This window comes from Mastigoproctus giganteus, chromosome 1, assembly GCF_048544385.1.
Source record: "Mastigoproctus giganteus isolate SK-2022 chromosome 1, ASM4854438v1, whole genome shotgun sequence".
Taxonomy (NCBI): Eukaryota; Metazoa; Arthropoda; class Arachnida; order Uropygi; family Thelyphonidae; genus Mastigoproctus; species Mastigoproctus giganteus.
In genome coordinates this window covers 256,528,298-256,553,336 of record NC_143575.1, presented here as the reverse complement: position 1 = coordinate 256,553,336, position 25,039 = coordinate 256,528,298, and the positions used below count along the sequence as shown (strand labels likewise).

General features: G+C 34.4%; 1 protein-coding gene across 1 annotated transcript in view; it reads left to right on the top strand.

Moving 5' to 3' along the window:
* Positions 1-25,039, top strand: part of LOC150091803 (protein ECT2-like) — a 76,657-nt gene that overhangs the window by 2,503 nt on the left and 49,115 nt on the right. Inside the window, exons 3-8 of the mRNA XM_090369793.1 lie at positions 10,242-10,304; positions 12,107-12,341; positions 12,499-12,638; positions 12,920-13,108; positions 18,452-18,562; positions 19,422-19,518. Coding sequence (XP_090225919.1) covers positions 10,242-10,304; positions 12,107-12,341; positions 12,499-12,638; positions 12,920-13,108; positions 18,452-18,562; positions 19,422-19,518 — 835 coding nt within the window. The remainder of the gene's footprint in view (positions 1-10,241; positions 10,305-12,106; positions 12,342-12,498; positions 12,639-12,919; positions 13,109-18,451; positions 18,563-19,421; positions 19,519-25,039) is intronic.

Here is a 25,039-nt window from a genome sequence, read left to right as displayed (position 1 = left end):
TGTTATGAAAACAGTGGAAACACTTTTAGCCATCAAATTGAGGATACAAATCAACAGCATATGTTGATTAGTATGAGGATAATTTACATATGTATGTAGCAACACTGGAAAAATTAAAAATAAAGCTTTTAATGCTGGTTGTAAATGGCTTGATTGCTGTAAATGCAATTTCCTGTTACAAAGAACTATACAGAAAGAAAGCAAATTAAACAACCGAAAATCAATTTTTCTTTAAGAAAAATGGGGCTGCAGTATTCAGTCCTTGCAGAAATCAACTGAGGACTTCATTTATAACTTACATTATGTGAACTTTGTGCTAAGGAGAAAAAACAACTGGTGACTTGCTTGTGAATTGTGTGCAAGAAAGGTCTAGATTTACATGGAGTGAGGAGAGTATCAAGTTGCCAATAGTTTTTCTCCTTAATATTTTTTATTTAAGGGGGAAAAAAAAAAAAAAAAAAATAAAATATATATATATATATATATATATATATATACACACACACACACACACACACACACACACACACACACAGCAGACTTTCAATTTACCGGGATCTGATTCGGGACACTTCAAGACTCCAAATTTAAAAAAAAAAAAAAAAATCAACCCAAAATCATAAAATTCAAGTAATAACTAGAATAGGTATAAACAGATGTTTTGCAAGTTGTAAATGAGCGACAAGAAGCAGCATTATAAGTCGTCATTAGGAGATTATTGTGCCTATTATCTTGCAACCCCCCCCATCTTCACACCTGTTGCTAAAAAAAAAAAGACAATGTTTAGTTTGTTTTAGTGCATCACGTCAATTGTTGTGTTCCGTCACACCGCAAAAGAACAAATTTTGTTTCGTTATTTATGTCAGGAATGTCGGAATTTTTTTTGATAGTAACTATTTATTTATTATTATTTTTTTTTGTTTAGAAATCGCAAAAATGATGGGCAAACACAAGAGAATTAAACAAAAACTTGAAATTATTCAAAGGTTTGAAAACAGTGCATCCGTTAAATCTCTAAAGAACCATTATAATGTTGGTGACCAAACCATACGCATCACTTTAAAAAATAAAAGGGTCGATTTTAAATCTAATGATTTTAAAATCGACCCTTTATTTAGCTTCCCTTTATTTTAAAATCATTAAATCTAGTGATTTTAAATTGACATTTTAAAAAATAAAGGGAAGCATCGTATTGGACATGCGAGTAGTGGTACATGGTAAGTTTTTTATTTTTTTATTGCCATTTTTTACGTAAGTTGCTGAACATTTTTCGATACAGTAAGTATCGAAACTTAACATTTTTTTATATATATTTTTTTATGACTGAAGATTTCAGTGAAGGGGACACACATTTCACCATAATAACTTAAAAACCCACAGAATTCCAGCTATTGCTATTATCACAAATGCAATAAGATTTGAGTTTACTACCTGTTTATAATTAGATGCACTAACAGAAAAGCCCAGTAACCCGGAAAGTGCAAACTGTTTTTATTGTTTTATGGCAGTGACCTCCAGAAACGTGTTTTAGTAAAATGTGAGCTCGCGTGGAGTAATAATAGTGAGTTTTCGCCTTAACCCTGTGAAGTTCTTTTCAGAAAATTTAATTTTGACTGTTATCATGGTGCCTACTAAGAGAATAAGTGACAGTGGTACTAGTAAATCTGGGGGCTCCGCAGCCAGGTGGGCAGGAGCAGCAGTGCATAGCACATGCTTCTTGATTAGATCGGGTTTCGAGCCCGTGACCACCAAATACGGAGGATGCGGAAAGGTCAGGGAATGACCACCACATATCCCCGACGGAGCAATATGGCCTTAGTTGCTAATGCTCCTAAAAAAAAACAAACAATAACTAGTAAATCTATCAAGAAAAGGAAAGCTATCGAGTTGGATCAGAAAATTAAAATAATAAGGATGTATGAAAATGGCCAAACATTAACAAGTATCATGCGGAATTCAGATTTGTCAGTGGCAACTGTGAACACAATAAAGTAGAAAGACAGATTACGTGAAGCGATCGGCACCAATGATGCCAACGCCACTCCGGCTACTTCACCACTGTCCCCAGAAAGTTTTTAATTGAACTAATTAAAAATATATAACTATTTTTCTTCATTCTTCTGAGGATATTATGTGGTTTTTGTAATTTTGGTATATCAGGGATAATGGTAGCAATATTTTTTTAGTCATTCCTGAGTTACGTAAAACTCGACTTAAGAAGTCCAGGAACTTACTGTATTTTTGGATTAACCAGGAAAATCTGGGAATTTTTTCTTTTCATCTATCCCGGAAAATCGAGAGTCTAGTGCGTGTGCGTGTAGGTTGAGACTTTTAAGTTAAATTAAATCATATAATATGGAGATAGTGGTGAAATAAGTGTTCAATTATATTATAAAAGCTATATGGCAAATGCACTTAAGTGTCCAAAGCAGCAACAAAGGATAAAAAGTATATAATTAAGATTATAATAATTAAGTGAGAGAAAGAGCAAACAGATGGAAGTGTAAAGAGCATAAGGTGCAAAAACTAGTAGGGCAAGGACAGAAAAGAAAGAAAGAAAACTATTAATGGTAAGAAAGAATTAAAGTATTAAAGGTAGGAATTAAAGATAGATAGGAAAGAATGCAAAAAAAAAAAAACTAAATGATATATTGAATTTTAAGAAATTAAAGGCTGAATTAGAAAGAATGAAGCTATAAAGGAAAAAATAAATGATCGCAAAGAAATAGCAATCATCAAATAAAGAGGTGAAAAAAAATTATTTATGTAATCTATAAATATGGGAAAGAAAGGACAGTAAAATAAAGTATTGAAATATTTGATGCATGCTATAAAAGATTAATACATAATGCAGATACTTCTTCGGGGGACTATACCTGATTAGATTATGTATCAATAAACTGTTTCTATACCTACCTATAGCTATGGAAGAAAAAATATTAAAAGGGAACTAAGAGTGAAGGGTAAAAGCAGTAAATTCATCTATAAAAATAGGGAGGTTGACTACCCTTAAAGGTAGATGATAGGGAAATTCTTCTATAAAAATAAAAATTTACTGTTTTTACCCTTCACTCTTAGTGTTCATGGCAAAATTAAGGTATTTAAATTAGCAATATAATAAAATTGAAATAAATACAATGTATGCAGCAAAAGTCAAATCTGAAGAAAGGGCAGGTTGTTGAATTAGAACTAATATTATACATAAAAAATTAGGTAAAGGCAAACGTTATTGGGAAAGGAAAATAAAGCGTGATAACGGAGGTGTAAAGAAATGAATAAAAATGAGGTGAAGATAGCATAGAGAGAAGGAAATCAATAGCATCCACATTGCCCTCATGTTACACTACTAGCTCAGTGGATAGAAAAAAAAACGAAGTGTAGAAACCAAAACAGATACAAAGAAAAGAATTTTAGAATACTTGGGCAAGCTACTCCTAGCTTGCCAGAGGACTTGCTATATGTCTCATTCATCACTGTTTCCACCTCTCACCCACCTGCCATCAAATTGAGGGATCATGATCAAGAATCACCCCTTTTCTTTGGTCAAGGTGAGACTGCATGACATCACTCTAAAAATCTGCATTTGATTTAATTCCTAACTTTGTAATAAAATTTACTGACTGTTAGTCTTTATTCCACTTACCTCCTTTAATTGGTGTATCAGTCTGGATTTTTTTTCTCCCCCCCCCTTCCTGGTGAGGTTATGTTGTTATATCCAATCACAAAACTTAGCAATCCATTTGCATTAAAGCACTTCAGATCCATCTCCATTTCTTCTTATATTCTTAAATTCCTAAGTTTACTTGGACAAGGGCTGGTAGAATGAACATAATTTTTCTGAACTGCTTGCTATTTCTAGCTGAAAAAAGTCTTGTTCAACCACGACAACTTGCTTGCTCACAAGTCTGTCATTGCTATGTCTGCACTGGATGAGTGTGGCTTTCAAATTTCGGACCATCCCTCATTCATCAGATCTAGCATCATCAGACTTTCACCTATTTTCTAATCTAGAAACACCTGGCTGGCATCCATTTTCCCATCAACAGTGAACATTGCTGCAGTGGACGCATTCCTGGAAGCATAAAATAAAACCTTATTTGCAGCTGGAATTATCACATTGCAGCAGATATTGCTGAAAAAGTGTATTGACTTCAAAGGGGACTATGTTCAAATGTAATGTGTTACCAGATTCTTCAAATAAACTTTCATACTCAGGCCACAAACTTTTTCAAATACCCCTCATAGCCTTCTCAAATGAAATTAAACATGTATATTCCTTTTCAGCACTGGCACAATGCTGATGATATCAAAGCTTTGAGTTAAGTTAAAATTGAGTAACAGATTTTGCTGTCTTGCAGCTGTGTTTACAGTGTTTTATATATAGGGGGTCCCTGGTAGCCAAGTCCTTGCAGTTAAGCAGATTTGAAAATTAAAGAATTAAAGATTTTCTCTTGAAAAAAATTGAACAAGCACTTGAATATTTTTTGTAAGAATGATCTCCATGATCGTGCAACAAAATTTAAGCGTGAAGTTCAAGACATAACTAAATGCTACAATGCTACAACACAATTTTATCTGAAAAAAAAGGCAAAAAAAACCAAAAAAAAAAACCAAACACTAACAACTCCTGATTCATTCTTTATTCGTACAACTGAAAAATAGTGTAACTTCAATAAACTTTACTTAACCCTTACACTGTGCAACATATTATAATAAAATAATTTTCTCATTTTTCAGTTCCTTCATCCACTTTTTTTTTTTTTACTATGTACAAGTACATAATAAACATTACTATATAATATCGGTGTAGATACACCATAAATAACTCTTAAAGAAAAACTATGGTAGTAGTGTGAAAGGCATAATTTCATGTTGTGTTCATCCTTCACAATGAGTTACCATGTATTGCACTACCTCGAATAAGTAACACTTCACTTAAAGAAGACTATTGTTACTTATTCTTGCTGGGCACCGCTTGCAAAATGGTATGGGATAAGATACTTTGTTTTTCACATACTATCCCTATTAGACTTAAGAAAGCAAAAAGGTGTAGGAAAGTGATAGTAGGAGAGGAAGGGGAAGAAATGCCAGTGAAAGAAGAAAGGGACAGTTACTCCCACTCACTGACTGAACTAAATCACTCACAAATCCCCTGAATAGGCAACACTTCTCCATCCTTCTCAACAAGTTACCATGTATTGCACTATCTCGAATAAGTAACGCTTCACTAATAGAGAAGACTGTTGTTACTTATTCTCAGTGGGCACCCACCCAGATGGCACCCAGATTGGCTTTTCGCCCACCAATGAAAAGCCAACTAGCTTTGAAATGGTGCCCACTGAGAATGAGTAACAACAGTCTTCTCTATTAGTGAAGCGTTACTTATTCGAGGTAGCGTAATATACATGGGCAACTTGTTGTAAAGGATGAGCACAAATATGAGATACAGATGAAATGCCTTTCACACTACTTCAATGCTCCATTAAAAACCAAACCAAATTTCACACTACTACTATGGTTTTTCTTTAAGAGTTGTCTATGGTGTATCTACACTGATATTATATAGATATAGAATCTTAAACTCTTAAAATGTGTCTAGTTTCATTTATTTAAATAATAAACATTACGAAAATTTTGTCCCCCTTTTAAGTGGAATTTTCTGGAACCAATTATTCTCAGATAACGAAGATCTTCCCCCGTATACCCTTGGTTGTTTCAAGGTTGTTATGATTAAATTTTTGTGCTCTTAGGAAACAAAGGTTGCAAATATTGCAAAAAATATTACTAGGAATGGATTAGATTCAAATCAATATGTAAAATGTGAAATTTCTACATTAACTATTATGATAGGGTTGCTTATGAATTTCATGCAATAAATAACTCAGACATTGTTTTTATTGGTACTTTAGCAAAGCATTTGGCTCCATCTTTGCTAAAGATATATACTATATAACCTGAAATATATTGATATCATAGGCAAGTTGAATTTTACTATATGGCTACATGATAGAAGGTAAAAGTACACAAAAGATGGTAACACGATAGAAAGTTGTAATTAATAGTTGCTCTTCAGAATGGGGATTCTGGGGGATTAGCACTTGGATTCCCTCCAGTTTCAGATTTTTTTTTTTTAGTGATATTGCTGAAAGGATATAGGGAATGATCAAAATTTGCAGATATTGTTGAAGATTATGAGAGTGTACTAAATGACTGTCACTCTCTCCTCAGAGTGGATTGTTGATGATCCTGACTTGGAGAGGCTTCATTGATGTTCGTATAAGTTTGTATAAGTTTAATGCTGCAATATGCTAAGTTTTTCACTTGGGAAATAGCAAACCCTAAATATTTGCACAGCTGGAGAGGCTAATTAAAAACTGTAGAAGGAAAGGATTTGTGGGTAATGATCTAGCAAATATGAAGTTCTCTTTCTCCCTGTGCAGTGCAGACAGGTGGAAAGGATGGCCCATGGTGTTCTTTTTCAGTGGTCTATTGAATGATTTCTTGTAAAGATAGGAAAGGTATAATTTCACTGTACAAGGCAGCTGTGAAATATTACTAGGAACAAGGAATACAGTATCTGGATATGATGACAAGAAAGTCCAAAGATGGGCACATGAAGAAAGGGCTACAGAGCTTGGAAACTAGGTACTTCAGAAGAGAGGATCTAATGAAATTTGTAATGTTTGGAGAGGGTGATAGTAAACTGAATGAAGACAATTTTTTTTGATATTAAATGATGGGAGCATAAATTCAAACTAAGTGGGAAGAATTAGTCTGTATTGTATGAAGTTTTATTTTAGCCAGTGAGGTATCGATCATTGAATAAGTTTCTTTCATAGGAAGATGGAGCCAATTGTTTAGTGATGTTACCGGCTTGCTGGATTGGTACCTATGGAAAGAAGGAAACAAGGAGCATAATTCAAATAAGTGGGAAGAATTATAGAATGTAATGCCTGTCTTCCATGCACAGTAGGTTTGATACTTTAAGTCACAAAAGAGGTTAAACAAATGAAGGTAGTTTATTAGAAATCTTTGGCAAAGGATGCAAAAAAAAACAAACAAAAGACTTCTTTACTTATGTAAATTCTAGAAGGAAGGGGATGAATCAGATTGGTTCATTTGATATTGATGGTTCGATTGTTGATGATCCTGACAAGGTAGCTGACAAACAATGAGTATTTTGCATCTACATTCACACATGAAGTCTGTAGGGAAGTGGAGGCTAGAAGCTTATCAAACTCTAGCAGGGAGCTAAATGATTTTGTAATAACTGAGAGCAAAGTGGAGCAGAAATTGTTGAAGTTAAACATAAGAAAGGCACCTGGGGTGGATGGGATTTATCCAGTTATACTAAAAGAGGTAGCAAAGGAAGTAAGCAAACCCTTAGCCATAATTATAAGAGCTTCCTTGGACTCGGGGGAGGTCCCCATGGACTGGAGATGTGCAAATGTGTTCCCCAATTCACAAAGGGTGACAGGAGTAATTCAATTACAAGTCACTGGATCATCTAGACAAGACAGGAGTAATAATTCAGGCACAGCATGGGTTAAGTGGAAGTCTTGTCTGACAAATCTAATTGGATACTATGATGTGTTCACAGAGGAACTGGCTGCAAAAAAAATTGATGTCATATACATGGATTTTAGGGAAAGCTTTTGATACTGTTTCACATGGAAGACTGCTGTACAAATTGGAGCAGTATGTCATTAAGGACAAGTTGCTGCTATGGTTAAAGGGATGGTTGAGTGGGAGAAGACAGTGGTAATCAATGGACAATGCTCTTCATGGACTAATGTTATTAGTGGAGTCCCCCATGGTTTGGTGTTGTGAGCCCATTGTTCTTTTCTATATTTATCAATGATATTTATGAAGGTATATCAGGCTTAATGTCCAAGTTTGCAGACGATATGAAGTTTGGCAGTTTTGTTAATGCCAATAATGACAGTATGCTACTGCAACAGAATCGAGAAAGGTTGGGCAGATGGGCTGAGAGGTGGCAACTGAAGTTTAACATTGACAAAAGAAAAGTACTGCATGTGGGTAGCAGCAACCCCAGAGTAATGTACTAACTTGTCCAGTACTACATGCAGGGTAGTAGAGAATGAAAAAGACCTGGGGGTAATTGTGCAGTCAGATATGAAGTTTTCTGAGCAATGCAGACAGACTACCAGAGCAGGTCATGGGGGTCTTATCAATGATATACAGGAATTTTGATAGCAACTATAATGAGGTGATTATCCCCTTCTACAAAGCAGTGGTCAGGTTACACATTGAGTACTGCATACGGATCTGGAGGCCCGATTTTAGGCAGGATGTAGAGCTGCTGGAACAAGTACAGAGAAGGGCAATGAGAAAGGCTTAAGTTCTGTAAATTGCAGCATCTGGAGACAAGGCACTTGCATGGTGACTTGATTGAGGTGTATAAGGTCTTGAATTTTTTGACCAAGCTCAATGCTAATGGGATTCTTCCTCTTGCTAAGATTACTCAACTGAGGGGATATAAATTCAAATTGAGGAAAGACAGTTGTAGAATAGTAGTGTGGTTGATAGTTGAAACAAACTTCCATCTGTCACAGTGGTGAACAACTTAAATAAGTTCAAGGCAGAACTAGACAAGCATTTGGAATGAATGAATGGATGGGTGAAATGGGATTTTTTTTTTTTTGTATTTGGCTGATGCTATTATATAAGCTTGCTTTTTTGCATCATATCCTTTACTAATGCCAATGCTATACTAAACACTAATTACCGAAAGATGTTTACATTAAAATATTGAAATGAAATGCTTGAGCCCATATTTTGGAAATAAATAAAATAAAAGTTTAGGAAGACTAATGATCACTAAATACATTAACATCAGTTTACATTAAACATCATTAATCCACTATTAGAAAATTGAAACAGATTAGACCATAGGCAACTCTAATTTCTGTGATAAGTCTAGTGTTTTTCTACCCTGGGTTTTTCATTAAGGGTGCAAAATATTTTGCCAGTGTTGTTAGTGAAAATAACTTTCACTGGTGATATCTCTCTCCTCCCCTGGCTCTTGGCCATCATAACAATAACAGTTGAGCCAAACTGTTTACAGAATACCTGAAGGGAAAGGGATTTCTATATGAGACTACCATTACCAAGAGGAAGTCCATATGACTTGGTATTGTTTCTGAAGCAAAGGCCAGTGGACCAGTGTTCTCTTTGTAGATGAGCTGAGATTGTCTTAACTGATTTTTCATGTGATGTCATCTAGAAGATGTGGCATACACTTCTGTTCTTCTAACATCAAGGAACAGACCTGTTGGCATGGCATTGATGTGTTAGGCATCATTATGAATGGCTATACCAATCTCCACATCTCTGAGGTAGGCACCTTGACTACCCAAAAGTATAGGAACTGAATCCTTGACTCTCCAGAGGTGCTACAGGCACTGAATTTATTTTCACTGATTGATAATTCCTTTTGCATAGAATTCAGCTAGTTGATAAACATCCTTCAAAGTGATGATGTTCTTTTTGCTTTCAAACTGTTAGATTAATTATATTATATTAATTTCATTTCAGAAAGAAATTTGTATACATAGATACCACATTTTTCTCTGAATACTTTTACACATAGTTACCTTTCACTGTTGAAATGCCAAACAGTACAGAAGCAATAATCTGGAAAGTGGCTTTAATTATTTTTTTTATTAGGAATTACTTTTTAACAACTACAGGTTGAAATTTTCAGTTTGTTGTTTTGTGCCAAAGCAACTAAGGCCATAAGGCACCAGTGTATTGTGTTATATGGACAATTTGCTTGCTTGCTGGATAAAAAACCACAGTTACAACACAGGGGGAACCCTCAGTGGAGACCAACTAACTTGGCCACAGGATGAAAAAGGCCGTAAATTCTTCCCATCTTGAGTTATTTTAGTCCAGGACTCTTCACTCATGGCGTGAAAGGACAGCAATTGTAACCACCATACTGTCTGCAAGGGGCAGTTCATTGTATAATAACCTGGTTAATGAATTATGCTTTGTTAGTATTAGAAGTTAATGTCCAATAATTTCTAATACTAAAATTCAAAAACCAATTTTGTCAGTTTTTGAAGTTATTGCAGAAAGGTTTTCTTGTTATCAGATTTTATGGTTTAACTTTTGGAATCAGTGTATATTTTTGAATACTTTAGAAGATTATTTTTGTTGTGTACTGTCTTTTTGCTAGATGCAATTTTAATATAAAATGTTGATTTGCATTTCAGTGGTTTTGGGCAAGTATACAAATAGATGCTCGTGCACTTGAAAAACTTTATATATATGATGAGGTAAGTTTATATATTTAACTGCTCTTTACTTTAAACACTTCACTGTATTTTTGGAAGTATTTGTGAATTTACTGTCATATACATGGTTAATTTTACTTAAACATCTGAAAATGTTTACTCTTTTTGAATCACCTTATATGGTTAGAATGTTTATAAACAGAAATTGTTCAAAATCTAAACATTTTGAAAAAATCTAAACAAAATCTAAAAAAACCTCCCCCATGTGGGTGGTTTTTTTACAATATTTAACTTAGCTTAAAACTTTCAAAAACTCCATTTAGTTTTGGTTGCTTCGTAACTGTGCATTTATTTTGGTGATAGCATCCTCGACTGCCATAACTAATTGTGTAATGGTCTTATGTTAGAAAGTCTGCAATTTACCAAATTTATTAATTGTTATGTTGTTCATTTTTATTTCTTTTTTTTTTTTTTTTGAAAAAATTTCATGTAACCATGTTAATTGTACACAAAACACTTAGGTTAAAATTTATTATGAAATGTGCTACAATCATTTCATCTATTAACATATGTGAAGTTTATTAAAATAATATGATATATACTCATCTCTTATTAGTCCTTAATAATTGTTAAGAGAAGGCAGACTTAAATTAACAAGGGAGGTGTTTTGGTTTATACCTTGAACTTCCCACTCTGTTAGCAATGCAAGTTAATTGCCATTCTCTGTATTTATTTGCTTTGAAAATTAATTTATTGACATTAATGTTTATTAATATTTATGTTAGTTAAATCTTTATTGCTTTCTAAAGTGAGGGGGGAAAGTATTATCTCTGAGCAGTATCATTTACATTGACCTTGTGGGGGGGAATGTGTCTCATGGCAAGCTTTTCCCACATGCTTATTAGCCATATTTATTACTCTGGCCTTTTTCTAATTACATACTGTATAGCCATTTAATATGTTAGTAAGTAGTGTGTGTGTGTACGTACTGTATTAAAGGTGTCTGAACACAGCTATGGAGAATTTTGCTCTTGATTTTCACTTTCATCCAATGTTAAAGATGAAAACCAAATTGAAAACTGGGTTGTCTCCTATCTCAACTTTGCTAAGATAAATTGACAACTGCATTACATGCCAAAAACATTCTGCAGACTACACATTCTGAATAAAACACTTTTTTTCTCTGAAGTACTTTTTTATTTATTTATTTATTTTTGCTTTTCTATGGGGTTCCCAGTGCAGCTGGAAAGTGTTTAGTGTTGATTGTACAAAGGGAAAGATCTAAAAGCCTTCATTTTTATTCCTATAAAATATCTTGTACATTGTTTTATATTTATTTTTTCTCCTTGTTATTTTATTTATCTTTTAAATGGAATATTACTGGAGCAGTTTTGTAAGTGATCACTTCAGTAGCATCGTGGTGCCATGTTTTTCATTTTCAAATTTTGATCACTGGCCTTAAAGATAAAAAAATAATGTAGTTAATAAAAATAGGTTAATCACATAAAAAAAAAACTTATAAGTGGACAGCACTGCTGTTAATGTATTCTCCCTTTATCTGTGCTTTTTAACATTTCACATTTGGTTCATTTATTATCTCAAAACTGGCCATCTCTAGGTCCCTAGGTTTCTGGATTTCAGATGCTAAATCTATATTATTTTATTTATTTATTTAATTTTTTTGTTTATTTGTTTCAGTTACAGAATTAAGAACTATTTTCATATTGTATGTTTAATCATGATAAATAGTTTGAAATTGTGGTATTAAATTTATACTATCATCATGGCATAATTGTGTGTGTTTACATTTGCTCTGATCTCAATGTTTATGCATATTTTAACAGCAGATAGCAAGAGGTTCAAGAAATCAATCAGTCAATCCAGCAATAGTATTACCATCACGTGCAAGTAAAAGAAAACGTTTGGAAACTGTAGTCCATCAGTTGGCATTAGAGGGAGCATCAGCTATTGATCTTACTATAATACCAGAACATAAAAGAAGATCAAGTGAAGGCAAATTATCAATTAGTGGATCTTTTCTGGATGGTACTCTGTCCCCTGAAGCTTCCATTTTAATTGGTAAGTGCTGCATTACAGCATAAATTATATTATACAAATGTACTTTATTAGATACCATTTTCCTTTGTTTCATCATGGTACAAGTTGACAGATCATTATTTCAGTTATGCCGAGCAAAATAAACTGTTTCTCATTATTTTATTATTTTTTTTTCTAGATACATATGAGGAAAGTGGCTCTTACATCCCAGTCAAAAGCCAGCTAGATTACACTAAATTATCTCCCCGACAACATGTCTGCATGGAACTGTTGCAAACTGAAACTAACTATGTTGGAATTCTTCACACAATAATAACAGTAAGTTGACTGCTCAGCTAAAAACAAGTGCCATTAGAGCATAATACTATATGGATGAAGTATTAATATAATATTGTTTATATAATCTGTTTAAATTAAGACTTTAATTTAACTTGCACACTATTCTTACAACAGTATTGTTACAGTGAAAAACTTATTCCAGATCTTTGAAAAATCTTTCTCATTTGTCAAAATTTTACTTCAGTGAGAGTTTAAACTAATTTCCTGTTTTCAAAATTAGTTGTTATTTCTTCTAAACATTATTAATTTATTTTGTATAGGTTTTCAAGGAGCCATTAGAAAAACCTGATCAAGTGGGTGGACCTTTACTTGCACCAGCAGAGGCAAAAATAATATTTGGAAACTTGCCGCCAATTTATGAAGTTCACAAAAAGATGAGAGAGGAACTTTCAGAAGCATTATATAACTGGAAAGATGAAATCAGTATTGGCAATATTATTTTAAATCATGTATGACTTTTTCATTTCTTTTATAACGTTATTGTGCATATAATTGTGTTAAAGCTGTTTATAATGAAACATATATATTACATTAGAACTTATGCAGATTTTCAATTGGAATACAAGTCTAGTCATTTGATGGATACAACACTTAGTTGAGTGAAGGAAAGGCGACTTATATTACTGATAATTATGTGAGTTAGAAACATTTTATTATTGCTGTCTGTGGAAGCTTCCAACTGGAGAACAAATTTTCAAAAAATATTTCTTCTCTAGTAGGATGTAACCAAATTTGGTACTAATTACTTAAAAGAACTACTCAAATATTTTGTTGAGTATAGTTCTGAACTTCTACATCAGGGAATAAAGAAGAAATTAACACAAACTAAATATAATACATACTTGTACCCTTTGTTATGAACATCATTATTCAGCTACAAAGTGGTAACTGGGTTTACTTATTCTTGAAGTACTTAACCTTTATTAGTCTATGATAACCTTTTACATCTCATATACTATGTAAGTCACAACTGGGTTGTCAGCTGTTATACCTTAGGTACTAGCCACCCACTGAAGAGAAGCCAAGTAGCCTTGAAACAGTGCCATCTGGTGATGGTACTCAACTGTGAACAAGTAACAGCAGACTTCTCTAACGGAGGAGTGTTACTTATTTGAAATATAACATCCAGGTAGGTAAACTCGTGAAGGATTTTACAATTTGAGATGTTATGTAATGATGCCTTATTTGCAAACTTTGGTTTGTTTCAAATTCAGCAATGTTATACACTGATGCATATGCACAACTACATCATATGTGCCATTACTTAATGATGCCACAGAAGTTTAAGGCAGGTCTAAGTGATCAACTATTTGTCTAAGTGATCAGCTATGTGCATGTTAAGTTATTCAGCTGATATTTCAACAAGCATATACTAGCAGTTAAATTTATCTTCTTCATTAGGAATTTTCCATTATGCAATGGATTTTCCTCTACCTAAAAAAAAGAACTTCTATTGTTCTAGTCTTTTTCACCACAGTTCTCTGTTTTCTGTATCTCCCTCTCTCCCAGTCCTCGTCTTTCTATGCCTTTACATACTCCATCCATCCACACTTCCCTTGGTCTTCCTGGTGCCACCCAATTCATAATCACTTTTGGAAGTCTATCCTTCTCCATCCTTCTGGTATATCCATATCACCTCAGCCTTTTTGTTTCAATTACCTGGATTATATCAGTATTCACTTCCATCATTCGTTGAATCTGTTCATTTCTTATTTTCTCCAGTCTCAATTTTCTTGCTGCTCTTCTCCAGTAGTCCATTTCGCTGCAAGAAATTTCCCGTGTTTCTGTCTCAAAGAGCATAATGTTCTGTACTACTGTTTGGTAGATGAGCATTACATTTATAACACTGCTAATATATACTTGTTGAAATGTCAGCGGGTAAATGTTGCATTCTAAATTGTCTATGGTGATTCAGGAAATGCATAACATAATTGGGCACTATTTGAAAAAGTTTTATAATATAATTCTGTAGTGAGAAATTTGTGATAAACTTATTTTTATGATAAATAAGCATAGTTAGAGTTCGACTTGCATATTATCTGTACTTACTATTGCACTGATACTTCTTATTTCTATTTTCGTTGCACCTTTCTGATGACATCCTCTGTGAGCTGTTGTAGATTCCAACAGTTTCCCATTTCCAGGCAGTGATCATCCAGGACAGTCTTTGGAAGTAATTAGTGTGACATCACATTAAGGAATCTCCCACCCACCCTCTTACATATTGTACATATTTCCTGAAGGTTATTAGATGACATTTTGTAGCAGTGTGAGAAAAGCTGTACTTACTCCAGCTCCTTAATTATCAATTTTTCTTTTCACTGATGAAGTTCATGTGTTTCTTGATTGCAAGAGATTTCTCAGGAGTGCCTTGCATATAGGAATGAAAGATAGTTCTGTAAATAAAATTAAAAATCTGTTATTTTTTCCACAAATGCAGGATATCTCCATTGGCCGATGGTAAAAATTTCCTCATGTAGTGCCCCTTTTGCAGATCCCACCAAGCAGGTTGCCTATTTCTGGATCCCTTTAAGAAGGCTACTGTTTTGTTTTAGGTGTGGTCTCCATATTTGGATATATTCCAAGTGCATCCTATATTGTGGGATCATGACCTTTCCCATCTTTATGAGCAAATCTCTGATAAATCATTGATAGGGTACTGTGCCTTGCTGCATGCCTACACTGCACGGAGAACTCCTGTCTTTTCAAGCTGAAGCCCCTCAAGTTCATCTACTTTAATTCAACTATTTTAGCCGACCGGGCTAGCCGAGTGGGTAAAGTACCTGCCCGGCAACCCAAAGGTTGCGGGTTCGATTCCCGTCTCGGGCTTGGATCAAAGTACTGCAAAAACCTTGGGAGGTGCAATATGGCCACAGAAGCTGATGCGCCAACAACTACCAAATCAAAAAAAATCAACTATTTTAATTCGTTCATCTACTATAATTCAACCATTTTAATTCGTTCATCTACTTTAATTCAACCTCACCAAGCACTTAGGTTATTTTGGGGTGCTATTCCCTAAGTGTAATTTCCTGCATTTTGCTGTATTAAAACATAGCTGTCACTTTTCCTTAAAACCTATCCTATTAAGCCTGATGGAGCTTGGTGTTGATCATTAATCCACATTCCAATCTTGACATCTTACTTTCTATCGCTTTGTCACTGTCATTTAAGAAAATCAAACAACTATAGTCCCAGAAACAATCTTCGGGGAGACAACACATTGAACATTAGCCAAATCTGAAGAGTAAGCACTAATTACAGCTCTCTTCTTCCTGCCCTGTAGCCACCCTGAAATCTAAGAATCTTTTCTGTGATCCTAACATTTTCCTACTTATACAGTAATCTTTCAATGAGGGACTGAGTCAAATGCTTTGCTAAAATTTCAAATAATGTTAAATTATTTCCTGCATCTAGCTTCTAAGACTGTATCAAAATATCTAACCAGGTTAATTAAATGTTGTGCATCCTTCATAATTCTATTTCTATCTAAATATCCCCAAATTGAACTCTTTATCTTTGTTTTCCATGATTTCTGCCTCTAAAGTCAGACTGACTACTCTATAGTTATCTACTTCGATCTTAGAACTACCTTTATGAATTTATCATATTTGGCCCTTCTCCATTCTACAGAAATCTCACCCAAGTCTAATGATGCTCCCATAATTAACCTTACTGGTTCAATGCACTTGTTCACTGCTTCCTTCAAAACTACTGGGTATATTCTATCAACTCCAGAAGCCTTATCTTATAAGTTCAAATTTTTCTAATAAACAACCATTTTGCAATTTAAGCATTGCTAATTGCATACCGCTCAGTTTTGCTTGCACAGTCACTCCTCACTGAGGTGTCTTTCATCCGTAATGATTGGCACAAGTACCTAATTCAACAGCATCTTATGTAGGACTTTCTATACAAGGTTCTGGTCTTGATGAACATTTTCTTTGTATGGTCACATCAAACACTAAAAAAAAGAATGTATGTCTGTGTGAGCAAAGTTGACACTTCTAGCACATTTGCAACTGTTTTTTAATAGTATATAACAGAGCTATGATGCTCAATATGTTCTATGTTGATATCAATATTTGTAGAAAAATAAGAGAAATTTACCTCAATATGATAGATAGAACACTTATTTTCGGTGATGATGACGACGAGGCTATCATCACCGATCGGGCGAATAAGTTCTGGGACCGGAAGTGGCTTGAGAGTTTGCGGATCTGTTCCACAGTGAACATTAATAGAGATAGAGGAATGCGGATCCATCCCCTCTTTGAGGCTACTATCCTCAGAAGGGATGAACGGCCACATGACCCACTCTCGAGCCACTGCCGTTTCCGTAACACAAGAGAACGGAACACGTGGGAATGAAACACGTGATGAGTACCGTGAACCTGCTGGTATTTAAAGACGCACCGCAGAACAAAGAAAATACCGCTGAAGAAGAAGGCAGGAGCCTTCGAAAGCTTTGGTTTTATCGATTTTAATTTAGTATATTTTAATGTATATTTTATATGTATATTTCATATATTTTAGTTGTAAAGTTAAATATAATTTATTGTAAATACAGACAAATATAACTTATTATAAATACATAGTTATCAAGATTCCAGTTTTCGTTTTCTTTGTGTTTTATTTCTACATAGGGTTGGTGAAAAACATTTAAAACTACAATATGAACATACCCAACCTCAGAGGCCTGTTTGAAGAAAGGATAGAACACTTCCTTAGGAAACTCTTCAGAAATTAAAATTAAAACAAAATATTAACACAATGATTACAGTAAAAAATTGAAAACAATTAAATTAATTAAAAATTCAAAAAACAATTTGAAAAATTAATTAAAAAAATTAGTTTAATGTTAATTTTGAAATTTAAAATTTTTTTTTGATTTAATTTAATTTGTTTTCAGTGTTTTACTATAATCATCTTGTGTTAATCTTTTATTTGTTTTAATTTATGGAGAGTATCATACACAGCTGTTTTAATTAAATTTTGTTGTATTGCACCTATTATATAAGGGTCCAATTTGATTTGTTCCTTTCTTCTTTGTCTTTCCATACATGAAACACTCCTTGTTTCCCTTTTTTCCTCTTAGCCAGTGATTTCTCACACTTGGCCTTTGTTAGCCTAATCTTTTCTGTGGTACTATTACAGATTAGCTTGTAGCTGTTATAGGCTGCTGTACTTTTCATCTTCAGCATTTATGAATTAATTGATTTGTTTAAATAAAGTAACACCTTGATTAGTCAAAAGAAAAGTAAGCTTTCACAAACAATTTGGATGAAAACAGTATATATGCATCTGTCTTCATCTCAGGGGAAGTGTAGTTATGGAATCTATGAAACATCATATTTATTAATTAAATTTGAGACAGTCTTGCCCCTGGACAGCAAGGGTAAGTAATTATACCTTTCAGTTTGTTAGCACAGATACCTCTGTCAATTGTTGTATATCAGCATTTGTTTCCCAGTCAATAAACATCCCACATATAGTTCAGAGGAGCTCCTTTATTCACTATGATATGAAACTTGTTATAAAACATCATAGTTATTCACTATGATATGAAAAAAAAAAAAAAAGATTATATACATTACATTAAAGAATATTTTTAAAATTACTATTTCTCAACGGATCTGCAAATCTTATACATCCTTTATAATGTTTTACTGGGTATACTGTATTTATTATAGAAATTTGGTTTCTTTAATTTTAAAATTTCTATTAATTATATATATTTTGGTCATTGTCAGTTAATGTTTTCAAAATGTTTTTTTTTTTTTTTTTTTTAGTCTAAAGATTTGCTGAAAGCTTACCCTCCATTTGTAAACTTTTTTGAAAAGACCAAGGAAACTCTAGGGCGATGTGATGTGTCCAAACCAAGATTCCATGCATTTCTTAAGGTAGTAAAATAATTTACTTTAGCTTTTAAAGTTTTATTTTCATAAACTTCTAAAGTTTATGTACAAATGCAATAAATTGCATTTGTACATAAACACTGAGTAATACAGTGGCAGAAAACGTATAGCTGCTGGCTTCCTACTCATTTGGAAAATGTTGCTGTAGTGTTCTTTATAGTGTTTATATATTATGCTTTTGCAATTTTAAATTCATTGTGATAGAATAATATTTAAATTTTATTTCTAGTAAACTTTCAGATAAGCTTGTAATATATACAGTATTTTTAGAGAAACCTTAGCCCTTTGTGGGATACATACATATTTGTTTGAAGTTAAAAAATTAACATGAATTTTTTGTGAATTGTCTTAATCTTCTAGTAGGAGTGCTACCATCTCTTACCTGTGCTTCCAAGAAATAGCAGACAGTTTATTATAGATGACAGCAAAAAATAGCTTTTAAAATTTGAGTAGATCACATTTGTTAGTCATTGTAGTTTAATGTGGGCTTACAAAAGTCAAAATTCTCTGAAATTCAGATACAGAAGCTGATGAAATTGAATCAAGTGATACATAAATTCGCTCTAAAGCTGACCAATGTTAGAGTGAAATTCAGTTCAAAATTTCATTCAAGTAGAATTGATTCAAAATAAGAATTAATATTTAAAAACACTCATGTGCAAAGTTTTCATTTTTACAAATTTTCAAAATTCCACAAACCACAAGCCCATGCATGTTTAGAAAACTCATTCCTCGAAGGGTTAAGGATCATAATTATAGTTTGAATTGTTTTACAATTGTGGCCTTTTTAGGAATTTCCTCTAATATGAATGTTTAAACTGATTTAAATGAATTAATGTTTCAGCGTTGTCAAAACAGACCAGAGTGTGGAAGGGAAAGTTTGGCAGAACTACTCATTCGACCTGTTCAGAGGCTACCAAGCATCATGCTATTGCTGAATGGTATGTTTTATGATATATAATATGTCCTTACCTGTAATATGGTTTCATGATAAACTAGAGCAGAACAATCAATATTTAAATTGAAAAATCTCAAATGTGAGCCCCCTATATTCATTAATAATCATTTTGTTATACAAGGTAATTCAAAAGTAGATTCCCACAGTTAACTTTGTGAGTCTGTAATAGCATTTGTATTTTGAACCAAGTATTGAATGAAAGCAGCAGTTTGAAGTGAAGTTTTTAATGGTGAGAATAACAGGTGAGTATAACTACCCCAAGTAGTGTGGCATACATCCTAACAAAAGTCAGTGTTCTGTCACACCTGCTCTAATATTCAGGTGTTCCAGAAAAAAAAAAAAAAAAAAAAAAATCATATCATATTGGTTAGAGAATTGGACTAAACTTTTTAAAAATAGGTTTGTCCTTCTTGACTTTCCTTCTAAATTGAGATAGTGGAGAGTGGTATTTGTGGGCCCATCTGGGTGAGGGGCCCTAAGCTCATAAGCTTAGGGCCCCTCACCCAGGGTCATAGATGTCTGTTTTTATGACCACTAGCAAAGAGGCAGGATCATTTTGTTTCCAGTTTTGAATTCCAATCTCTGAGAGTCCTCAGAAATTGGAACTTGAACAAGAATAGTCAAGAACTTTTTCGTGACAGATTTTGAACACCTGAGGATGATTAGAGCAAAGATTTTTTTTTTAAAAATTAGTCTCTCTTTCTTAAATAAGATGGTCTCCATTTACATTGTTCCAAATCAATTTTCTCAATATGTTTTAAATTCTAAATTTAAGAACTGCCAGTTTTCTCCCTTTATAAAATAAAAGGAACAAAATTTCAACAGTGGTGGCCTTGATTGTTTTTTACAATGCAGCCTGGCCATCCTGTTAATAATACTGACGTTCTGGATGACAATATTCAAGTCATTTTCATTACAACAAATATGACCTCTTTGTTGCAACTGATAGATCAAGTTTGATAGTGGAATTCAAAACCTATTATTCCCAGCAGACCATGCAAAAAGTGATCACAGAGACATGTGGTGAGGACCAAAGATCAATTTGGGAGCTCTGGATCATTCTGAAATTGCACAGTGCTGAGCTGACCTTATGAGGATCTGATGGAATTGGGACAACAAATGTTAAGAGTGCAATAGCAAGTGGAAATGCAGCCACCACTACAGAAATCAGCTCCCAAGAAAAAGGTTGAATGAAGCCTTCAGTTTCTTTGAGACACGGAAGGATACTCATTAAGGAGGACCCAAACATGAAATGTAGCAACAAATTCAGTCAAGTATTGAGTTATCTTTGGCTATTATAATGAACTATCAAGAGAAACAGCAGCAAGATTTTGTTCAACCTTCTATCATTAGCTTCTTAAAACAGAATAATTTGGTATGACTAATATAAGTACATAAATAATAAATTTTGCAAATTTTTGTTTTTAATGAGCAATTGAATAAAGCTTAATTTAATTCAGCAAATCCAAAAAATTTGACTGTGGAACACCCTTTCCCTTTTTTAATACCAGATAAATTGCACAAAATACAGTAAACCCTTGATTTAATGGACCCCGATATAACAGATTTCAGATTTAAAGAACTGGACAAATAATAATACTGTAATGTATATATATTAATCTCGGCCATGTTTTTTTTAGATTATACAAAACTTGTGTTATTAATTAAATGAATAATAATTACCCATTTCCATTATTGTTTTGATAATTACCTACTTTTATTTTTATAATCAAATTCAGGAAATTGTTTTTTATTCTTTCTGAAAACATGTTCAAATAGCTGTTGTCCCAGATAACAGATAAGAGCAGGTGGTAACTTGCGAGCTGAACATGACTCGGGACACTAAACTGCAAGTCTACCGACTTGCTTTGTTTCGGTCTGTCTCTGCCTCAAGCTATCATGCAGTCAGGTTGTATACAGAACATTTCTACGATTTCTGAATTGTGACTTTATTTATTAAATAATTTTGCAATCCTTACAATTTAAAATGGCATCAAGTGATAGAGGAGTTAAAAGAAAGTGTGTGAACTTAAATATGGCAGAAATTAGAGCTAATTGAAAAATTAGAACATTGCGTCTCAGTAGCACATGTTTGTGAAATTTATGGTGTAAAAAACCAAACTGTTTCTGATATCCGTAAATCGAAGGCCAAATTGCAACATAATTTTATATTGTACAGTACTGTATTATTGTATTAAAGCTTTTTTTTTTTAACATTGACCAATGAAAATGCCCCCCTGGTTACATTCGATTTAACGGACACTCCTTCTCCCCTATTAGTCCGCTAAATCAAGGGTTTACTGTAATGTAAATCAGACATATAATTCACATTACAGTAATTTGCTGTAACAATTTACATTACAGCAAATGTAAATCAGACATGTACATGTCTGATTTACATTGTTTTGATATTAAAAAGAATAAACGCACAAGGCGTAATAGCTACAGATTGGTAATTCGTTATAGGAATATCAGTGATATATCACCATATTTTCCCATAGTAGTAAAAAACTACAGAAGTAGTGTAAATGACATCGATTTAATTGTATCTCATATTGTGACTACCTTCTCAACCAGTTACCATTTATTGCACTACCTCAAATAAGTCTTCACCAATGGAGAAGACTATTGTTACTTATTCTCAGGGGATACAACCACCCAGGCGGCACCGTTTCAAGGCTTGTTGGCCTATCATAAGGGAAAGAGACCAACGAAAAGTGCAAGTGGTGGTAGTGCCAGGAAAAGAAAAAAATTGATTTAGAAATGAATGTGAAAATGATTAAGTATGAAGCAGAACAAAGTTTGTCATCTATTGCAAGGAAATTAGGTCTTACTGCTTCAACAGTGAATACTATTTTATAAGAGTGTACATATAAAGGAACATGTCAAAGGATCAACAACACTTAAGATCAACAGTGATCACAAAACAGCATTCAGATGCTATATCGAAGATGGAACAGCTGTTAATAATGTGGATCGAAAATCAGATTCAGAAGTGAGTGCCCCCTGAGTCTAATGACCATTCAAGCAAAAGCAACAAGTATTTATAAAAATATTAGGGATAAGTACGGCAAATCCCAACCCAAGTTCATGGCAAGCAACGGGTGGTTTAATAGGTTCAAGCATCGCACTGGTTTCCATAACGTTCAAGTATGTGATGAAGTCGCCAGTGCCGATTCTGCAGCTGCAGAGAAATTATGATGTGTTGGAAAAAATTATTGATGAAGACTGCTATTTAATGCAGCAAATTTTTAACGTTGATGAGACTGCTCTGTATTTGAAAAAAATGCCGGATCGAACGTACATTGCCAGGTTTCAAGGCATCAAAAGATAGGGCCACACTCTTGCTTGGGGCTAATGCAGCAGCAGATTACAGATTAAAACCACTGCTTGTGTACCATTCTGGAAATCCTCGTGCATTTAATGGGGCCTCCGTAGCCAGGTGGGAAGGAGCAGTAGTGCGTAGCACACGTTTCTTGATTACACCGGGGTTCGAGCCCGTCACTACCAAATACAGAGGATGCGGAAAGGTCAGGGAATGACCATCGCATATCCCCGGAGCAATTATGGCCTTAGTTGCTGATGCTCCTAAAAACCAAATAACAACAACAGCATTTAATAGCATCAATAAAGCCACCCTACCCGTGCATTTCTGATCGAAACACAGCATGGATAACAATATCTCTTTGAGGATTGATTTAAATGCTACTTCATTCCCAAAGTTGAAAAATATTGTAAAAACAACGACATTCCTTTCAAGATTTTCTTCTATTAGATAATGCTCCTGGACAATCCTACGCATCTAGATGATTTCAATTTGAACGTGAGAGTTATATTTCTATCGCCAAACACTACTTCACTCATCCAACCTATTGATCAGGGTGTTATTTCGAATTTAAAAGCATACTATTTGCACACATTTGCTCAGGCATTGCCTGCAGTAGACAGTGAGAAAAATTGTTAAGAGACTTTTGGAAATCTTACAGTATTTACCACGCCATCTTAAACATTGATTAGGCCTGGTTGGAAATTGCTAAAATTTGTTTAAATGGCGCATGGAAGAAAATATGCCCACGGCACGTAAAAGGCTTCGAAGGATTTGAAAAAGACGAATCATATGAAGCGGTTACAGATAAGATTGTAAAGGTTGCAGAGCTACTTCAGTTGGAGGTTGATGCCAAAGACGTGGAGAAGTTAATAGAGGAATTATCTAATGAAGAACTTATTGACTTGCAGGCAGCGATAGTGAAAGAAGAAAATGCTGACGAAGCTCAAGATGAACCAATTGAGCTGAGACGTTCATCACCAGAGCGATGGTAATGGCATTTCATGAAATTGCACCAGCAATGATGAGGTTTGAGAAGATGGATCCTGACAGCGAACGATTTTTAAAAGTTAACAGAGAGGTGAATGATATGCTTGCTGCAAAGAAATCTACAATGAAAAGAAAAATAAGTATAAACGGGCCTGTTGTACTGGGATTCATGGTACAATGAAATAAGATAAGTGTAAATCCAGTAAATATCTTTAATTATGAATACTTTGGAGCTTTCGAGACAATCATGTCTCTTCTTCAACAGAGTTTAAACTTAACGGATACATGTTATGCGTGCAGTGAGGTGTGTGAAGGCACGTTATTCAGTCATTAAACTGGCATTCATTGTTGCTGAAGGGACATGCGTAGTTCTTCTCCAGCACTTGTCAAGGTATAAAACAGTTGTCTCCAAGATGGGGTGCAGTCTCATGCCCTTGCAGTGGTTCATGGTTCTTGAATTGCTCAATATATTGAGTGACTCCAACCATAGGCGGTGGCGGAAGTGCCTGGAGTGGTCTGTTATTTCGTAGTCTTGTTTGGGATTGAGGCCATGCCCCCAGTCATCTCAACAGTACTGCCCACACTCTATTCTCCAGAGCTTGGAGCCATTCCAGCACAGATGCCGCTAGACGCAGCGAGATTTCTCGTGTGAGGACAGACTTAATCAATTGTGGCTATCCAACACACGTACTAGACAAGTGCCTATTGCAAGCACAAAAGCTCACAGTCCACCTAAGACCACCAACCCAGGACAATATACCTACCGCCTACGTTCCCTACTATCCAGGCGTGTCAGGCTGGATCTCTAAAATCCTCAGGAAATACTGCATAAAATGCATATAGTTACCCTGTAGAAGCCTACGTTCTCTAGTCTCCAGTGTAAAGACCCCTGTCACCCCTCTCTTACGCAGCAGTGTAATATACCGCATAACCAGTAGAGACTGTGACAGCTGCTACGTAGGAGAGACTTCGTTATGTCTTCAAGACCGCCTTGTGGAACATGACAGAAAAATCTGACTTGCTGAGACCGACCAGTCCGTAATCGCACAGCACTTCTGAGCTACTCACCATGACTTCAATCCCAAACAAGACTACGAAATAATAAACCACTTCAGGCACTTCTGCTACTGCCTATGGTTGGAGTCACTCAATATAGTGAGCAATTCGAGAGCCATGAACCGCTGGAAGG